At 35.3% G+C, this 8,283-nt stretch overlaps 1 protein-coding gene across 1 annotated transcript in view; it reads right to left on the reverse strand.

The window, feature by feature from the left end:
- Positions 1-8,283, reverse strand: part of LOC110033280 (ABC transporter G family member 7) — a gene marked incomplete at its 5' end in the record, with an annotated part of 34,972 nt that overhangs the window by 14,412 nt on the left and 12,277 nt on the right. The window contains 1 exon segment of the mRNA XM_020737205.1: positions 8,075-8,159. Coding sequence (XP_020592864.1) covers positions 8,075-8,159 — 85 coding nt within the window.

Consider the following 8,283-nt stretch of genomic DNA (forward strand, 5'->3'; position numbering starts at 1 on the left):
GATACCACACACGCGAAACCACAAAAGAGTACCGAAGCGGGTTGAATTTCTAGAATGAGGCGGGTCCCATTTCTAAGGTTCTAAGATAGTCGAAGGGAAATTCCTAAGGCTAGATCCTAAACCCTAAGCGGAAGACTAGACCTCACAAAAATTGAGGTCAACATGGTCCTGAATTCATATTGAAGAATTTTTATCTCGACAAAGACATCTCGACAAAGACATCATTGACCAATCTAGTTGTGTCTCCACTCCGCAAAAAAATGGTGTAGCCGAAAGAAAACATCGTCATTTACTCAACATAGCTCAAGTCTTATTGTTTCCAGCTAATTTACCCAAAAAATTTAGGGGAGATGCAATCCTAACTGCCACCTACCTAATTAATCGAACACCAACACCCCTTCTCCAAGGAAAGACTCATTTTGAAATGTTCTTCCAAACACAACCCACATATGATCATTTGGGCGTGTGTGGGTGTCTTTGTTTTGCTTCAACACATCATCAGCGACCAACCAAGTTTGATCTCAGAGTCATTCAATGCCTTTTCTTGGGATATTCATACGCGCAAAAGGGCTATAGAGTCTATGAGCATTTAACTGAGAAAGTTTTTGTATCACAAGATGTTCATTTCCATGAAAACGTTTTTCCTTCCCCTTCTTTCGCTACAAATAAAGGTTCAATTCCACACTTCACCACCCACACCGACATGCCTTCATTGGATGAATTGCCTCAAGAAGATATTTCATCTTCTCAAAACAATGAAATCCCCTCTCAAAAAACTCATTCACCTTCATTCACTCCAAATTTATTCTCAGAACAACCTGCAACTCCAGACCAACAAATATCATCACCACGACCAATGAGAACAATAAAAACGCCTAGTTATTTGCGTGAGTATCATGTTAGTATTTCTCTTCCCTCGCGACACCCCCAACATCGAACTCCGTGTTAGCCAAAGCTACAGGTACCTTCTATCCATTAACCGATGTTTTGTTATATTCTAGATTGTCAACTAAACATCATGTTTTTACCACCGCTCTTTCAATTAAAAAGGAGCCAAACACCTTCGTAGAAGCTGCTCATAATCCAAAGTGTCAGGATGCTATGCGAGAAGAACTTGAAGCGCTCAACACCAATGGAACATGGTCCCTTGTACCATTACCGCTTGGAAAAAGGAGAATTGGATGCAAATGGATATACAAAATCAAACTTCGTGCAGATGAGACAGTTGAACGCTACAAGGCCAGATTAGTGGCAAAAGGGTATAATCAAATTGAAGGTTTAGATTACCAGGAAATCTTTGCCCCCGTAACAAAGCTTGTAACTGTTCGCCTACTCCTTGCGTTAGCTTCAACCAAGTAATGACATCTCCACCAACTAGATTTTAATAATGTTTTCTTGCATGGGGATCTCGATGAAGACGTATATATGTCGCTATCTCCTGGCCTCAGCTGAAAGGAGGAGACTCGAGTTTGTAAAATCCACAAATCATTATATGGTGTCAAACAAGCTTCACGACAATGGTTCATCAAGCTTTCCGCCGCTCTAAAGCAAACCAATTTTATGCAATCAAAGGCAGACTATTTCTTGTTCATCCGATCCCAGAATGGTAAATTCATCGCCCTTCTTATATATGTAGATGATGTCATCATTACAGGGAACGACTTACAAGAAATCAAATATGTAAAAATATTCTTGAGAAACCAATTCAAATTAAAGGACCTTGGACAATTGAAATATTTCCTTGGTATTGAGGTTGCGCGATCCCAAAAGAGTATTGTGTTTTCACAGTGAAAGTATGCTCTTGAAATACTCGAGGATGTTGGGTACCTTGGTGCAAAACCAACCACTATTCCTATGGAACAAAACTTATCTCTTAGCAAATCAGAATAATAATATGTCAGTGATCAATCATCATACCGAAGACTAGTTAGGAGATTAATCTACATGACTATCACACGTCCTGACTTCACATATGCAGTTTATATCTTAAATCAATTTATGGACAAGACACGAGTGCCACACTTAGAAACAGCCCATCGTATTCTACGTTATGTAAAACAGATAACAAGACAAGGAATTTTCCTCTCAATAGAAAGCTCAACCCAACTAAATGATTTTTGTGATGCAAAATGGAACAGGTGTCATGACACTTAAAGATCAGTTACTGTGTATTTTATCTTCCTTGAAAGTTCATTAATTTCTTGGAAAACCAAGAAACAGACCACAGTATCACGTTCTAGTGCAGAAGTTGAATATCGGTCCATGGTCGCTACCTGCTGTGAGATTATTTGGCTAAGAATAATTCTACAGGATTTGGGGATCATGCATCCACATCCTGTTAATTTATCTTGTGGTAACCAAGCAGCACTTCACATCGCCTCGAACCCGGTATACCATGAGCGAACAGGTAACCAAGCAGCACTTCACATCACCTTGAACCTGGTATATCATGAGCGAACAAAACACATCGAGATTGATTGTCATCTCATACGACAGAAGTTCAAAAAGGAATAATAAAGTTGACTCACGTGTCTACTTTAGAACAGCCAGTGAACATTTTCACAAAACCACTAAACTCTTTTCAATTCTCGATACTACTCAACAAGTTAGGAATTAACATACATTCTAAACTTAAAAGAGTGTTAGGAATTATAATAAGAAATAATTTATTTCTGTAAGAAGTTATGATGAATAAATTATTTTCTTAGAATTAAGGAGATATTTCCTTTCCTATTTTATATTTATTTCCTTGGACTATGAATTATTTGTTTTCTTATTTTATGTTATTTCCTATACCTCCTAATAATTAATATAAATTGATTATTGGAGATATTATGTAATATATCTTTCCTTTCATATCATTTCCTTTTCATTAATTTTCTTATTATAGGAATCTTGTAAGGGTTATTTATCCTCTGTTCATATCAATGAAACAATGAAGTATTCCTCTTTATTCTATATTATTTTGAATTTCAACAGTTTTCGTATGTGTGATCATGTCGTTACTTTTTCCGGTAGTTCTAGTCACTACTGTATTTGAGAATACGAGCGTGAGGAAAAAATTTAAGGTGAGAGCGGCGCAGAAAAAGTGAATATGGGAGTTTAAAAGGTCTCTGTTGGCAGCAATCCCATCGTTGTCTTCCAGTTGGCATTAGTCGCAGTTGTAGCATGAGTGGGACATGCGAATAGGGAGAGTGATGAAGGCAAGGTCTTTGAACACTGCAATCCAATCGTTTGCTTTCCTTGCTAACCCTAATCATGACTGTACTGCAAAGCTCACGATCACAAAGAGGAAGGTGAGGCTCGAGCAGGCTTCTTAATAGGGAAGTGACGATTTTTGCATGACTAAAGAAGAGTTGTAGGACTGGAGAAAGAATGACGAGGGATTTTAGATTTTGTATGATTCCTTGCGACAGAAACGACCCAGTGGGGTGTGAACTTTGTGAGTGTTTGTAACGAAGGAGAGGGAACAAATAAGGACAATTTTGGGCAGGAGCAAAGAATTAATTTATTTCAATTGAATTTTTTAAAGTTAATTTTAGCGGTCAACAAATACCCCCCCCAAAACAAATACGATACGCATCTGAAGGAGATAATTTTGTTGCAAATTGATTGACCAGACGGATCTCCAAAAGTTTGCTTGGATATCAAGTTGAGGGTTTCATTTTGAGAATCTCCGAGAAAGTCACGGATGTCGCACAAAATATGAATTTTAAGTAGGATATGTAGACTTATATCATTATATACCAACTTTGGTTGACGCCGCCTTTGACTTGTTGTCGTTCATTTGTCAGAGAGATCGAGTTTGCCTTTTGTCCTTTGCTTTTACTTTGAAGTACTTGAAGTTTTATTTCAATACTTTCGAAATTTCAGAAATTCTTATGATCTCATCTGTCTTAATTCTATTCTTTGACAGACTTGATGAAGGAATTAACCAGAGTTATCACCATGGACTTGTCAAATGAGTGAGCATATCTTTGGCCCTAGCTTTTTGCTTTGGTGAGCTTGTTGAAAGATGCATGTCAGTGACCTAACATTCGAACTTATATTGAGTTAGTAGCAGCAAATCGTCAATCATATACTTAGTGTTTTATTGGACTTGTTGACAATTAAATCTCTTAATTTAGCATCGTGCTTTGAATGAACTATGTGATAACTTCTTCGATCCTTTGCTTTTTACTTTATCAGACTTATTGAAGAAGAGAATTCCCTCAGTCCGTGTCTTATGCTTGATCATACTTTTTGGGTTTTCTTAATTTAAATAGAACACTGAGCTCAGTTTGATTCTTTCTCAAGCGATGATCGTTCCGTTATTTTCTTCGATTTTTTGATCAATCAAGAAGTCCTTTTTGATCTAGGTCACTTGAACTTATCAAGTGGAATAGACTTGAAACTTAACAGTCTTTGTCATCAGACTAGCAAAACATAGACTTATTCACTGCGGCTGCTTTTATGGCTTGTTGAGTGAAGAGAGCTGGCAGCAACTCGACCATATTTGTACTTGTTAAGTCCAACCTTCAAGTTATGATCGAGTCCTAGATTTAAATGCAAAGAACTTGTGTCTTTTCAACTTAATAGACTTGAGCTTATAGACTTGAAAGTCTCCCTTTATATATCACAAAATCTTAGAAATTGTACATTTATGAATGTTTTAGCTTGACAGTATAGTTACTTTCTAAGTGTAGATTATATTTATGATTTAGTCTTAATCAATCAATTCGTTGAAAAAGTTTCATGAACCTTGATCACTTAAACTCGCCAAATTAGATGGGTTTGAGAATTAGACAACTAATGTCATCAAACAAATAAAATAAGGGCACTCATACGGCGGTTATATTTATGACTTGTTGAGTCAGAAGAGCTTGTTCCTTCTCTATAGTCATTTTTATTGCTTATCAAGTCAAGAGAATTATCAATAATTCCGCAATATTTTATACTTGTTGAGTCTGACATTTTTTACTCAATTGAGTTATAGACTTGAGTTGTGGTAGAACTTGCATCTTTTCAACTTAACTCATTAAGGCTTGCAAATCTCTTTTAATTGAACTTTTAAAATCATGTTTAGTCAAAAAAAAAAAAAGTTGTCTTCTAAATTTTATCATGCATATATTTTGTTTAATAGCATAATTCTTAAGCAAATATTTAGGGATTTAAGCATTGAAGCACGATGTCAGCCCAAAATTTATAAAAAAAAAGTCTCAAAAAGATTGACTAGCCAATAACTCGATGTTTGGTATTGATTATGATTTCACCACCCAAATAAACTAAAAAAAATTCTCATGTCATATGGGGGATTTTATTATGAGTTAGAAATGCATTCTTGTATTACAAAAGAGTTTACAGAAATATCTTCTAACAATTCCTCAAGCTTATGCTCTTTAAATGATTGAAAATCTATTTGTTGGGTTTGCAAAATAATTGGTAATGGAGAGTGAAAAACAACTAAAATTGACTCATGTTGACTTGCATTCAATGATCTTTCTTCTGGTGGGCATTGGTAATATCCTTCATTTGATTATTCTCGACTGATTGGGAAGTGAGAAATGACCATAGTTATGTCCTGCTGATATAAATTGATAATGCCTCCACCTACAGGGCCTAAGAAAGGATCAACTATTTGGTTTTGCCTCACTCATTGAGTCAGTTATAAGAATATCAAAATTTTGATCACTTAACTTACAAATTGGATAAACTTCAGCAAGACAACTATTGTCATTAGATGTATAAAATAGGGACATCAACACTCCAACCGTTTTTATAGCTTATTGAGTGAAAAGAGTTGTCAGCGACTGCCATATTTAGACTTGTTGAGTTCGACCTTCAGAGCCCGTTTATGTCCTGGACTTGAGCTGCAAATAAACTTGCACTTCTCCAACTTGACTTGTTGAAGATCATGAGCTCAAAATTCTCTCATTTGGCTTTCTAAATTGTGATAGATCTGAGAAAAGAACCTCTGAATTTTGAAATTACTGACAGTGTAACTTACCTAATGATAGAAACATTTATGCACATTCACTTGAATGTAGATTTGACACGGATATGTTAAATGTTCAATTAGAGAACTTGTAATGGACACGACGTCGAACCAAATGATAAGATATAGAATAAATTTGGGGATCTCAATCCAAAGCACGATGTCAACCCAGAATAAATATAGGTCCCTATATCTTGATAGCAATGAAGAATTTGTGCCTAGTCTTAAATTTGACATGAAGTTTGAGCTAGCTTCTTTGGTCTTATGCTTTACACTTCATCAAACTTTTTTGAAAAAAAGCAAAATTCTTTAAGTTTATGTTTAATGCTTAATTGGACCTTTTGAAGAAAGTTGATATTTCAACTTGATGATGATTTCAATCTCAATTAAATTATCTCTTGGGTAATGATCATATTTTAGGTTTGCCTTGATACGCCAATCAGTTGAGGAAATTTGATGAATCTAAATCACTTAACCATGTTAAGTTGGATAGAGTTGTGCTTTTGTTATCGTTATATTGATAAATATAGGTTTTTCACTTCAGACTTGGCTTGTTGAGTGAAGGGAAAAATCAGCAAAATGATCACATCTTGGTTTGATGAGTCCAGCCTTTGTACGAGTTTTAAACTTGAGCGGCAATAAATTTGTGTTTTGTAGTCATCAGATTGACAAGTGGGGCTCTTCACTACTACATTTATTTGTTAAGTGAAGATAAAAACCAACAACTCGACCATATCTCAGCCTGTTGAGTCTGCCCTACGTTTGAGTCCTAGATTTGAGCATAAGAGAATTTATGTTTGTCCAACTAAACTAACTGAGTTTGTAGATTTTAATAGATTTTCTCGCTTGACATTTGAAATCTTAGCGAGTTTTGAAGATGAGCCCCTAACCTTTAAAATCATCTTATACATGTTGTATGAAACTCTTTTTTATACTGTTAAACTAAACACAAGTTGAACATCCTCTCGGGGATCAAAAGATAAATCACAATATCACCCGAATTACTTGGGGATCTTGATGATGAGCATGATGCCAACCTAGATGGAGGAAGAACTCAGGGTTAGGCATGATGACAACCCTTCTGGCCATGGTATCTCGTCTTGTATTTGTATTTACCAAAAAAGGATGGGTCCCTTGCCTGATATAGAAGGGACTGCAGTGTTTAGAGCATTCAATAGTCTCAGCTTTGAGTTTGATGTTAACTTGAATGCGTAAGAGATTTCAAAATGATTGTCCCTCATCTAGATGATAGCTTTTGACTTGGAGTTCAATGCCACCAAGAATGATTGTCCCCCTTATTTGGCAAAAAAGTGATTTCAATGCTTGGTAGATATATCTGGGTTCCCAGTATTTAGTGCGATACTGACCCAGATGATTGAGAAGACCCCCTATCTTGTAAAAGAAATTACAACGATGCTTGGATGTTTTTGGGGATCTCAGCTTAGAGCACGATATTGGCCCAAATAAACTAAAAAAAAAACTCATCTATCTTGTAGTGGGAAACTTTATGATAACTTGGAAAAATGTTCTTGTATCATAAGAGAATTTCCAATAAGGTATTACACTCATGCTGGAATAAGCATATATTGTTCTTTTCCTGAAGGAAACTTTGATAATAGCTTTGACAATGGCACTATGTGTAATCTAATGCCTCTTTGTAATGGGTGATATTAATCATTGACTATTTAGGTCGTTGAGTTGTCAGACTCCTCCCAATATGTCTTCTTGATGATAGAAAGGCCTTTCAAGTTAGGTTTAAATTTTTTTCCAACTTTTACATGATGAAAGAAAGATTAAAAACTTTTAAAAAAATCAACATTAAATACTTTTTTTTCAAGATAAAAAATGAAAGATTTACATACATACCACTCAATTCCTATTTATTTACATATCTAGCACCTAAGTTTCAATTTTTACATATCTATGCATAAAATGTAAAATGGTCCATTTAACTATTTAAAAGTTAAAAAAGAGGTATTTTTAATGTAATATGAAAGATTTGGGTGGTATAAATGGAAAACCAAAATTTAGGCGTTAGAGCTGTAAATACATAAGAATTGACTGGTATGAATTTAAATGTGGATGTGCATGCATCCATACCTGTTCTCCGGTTTGAATGTCGTACGCATATTGATGCTCAAACTGGAGGCCACTGAACTCATTAATACAAAGACCTTGAAATGCCCTGAAAATAGAAGATCTTCGTTACTACATAAATCCCCATAAAAGTTTAAATTAAAAAACTAAGCTTTACATACATACTACTCAATCCATATGTATTTACATAACTAACACCTAAACTTCAATTT

Source organism: Phalaenopsis equestris, unplaced genomic scaffold (assembly GCF_001263595.1).
Source record: "Phalaenopsis equestris unplaced genomic scaffold, ASM126359v1 Scaffold001122, whole genome shotgun sequence".
NCBI lineage: Eukaryota > Viridiplantae > Streptophyta > Magnoliopsida > Asparagales > Orchidaceae > Phalaenopsis > Phalaenopsis equestris.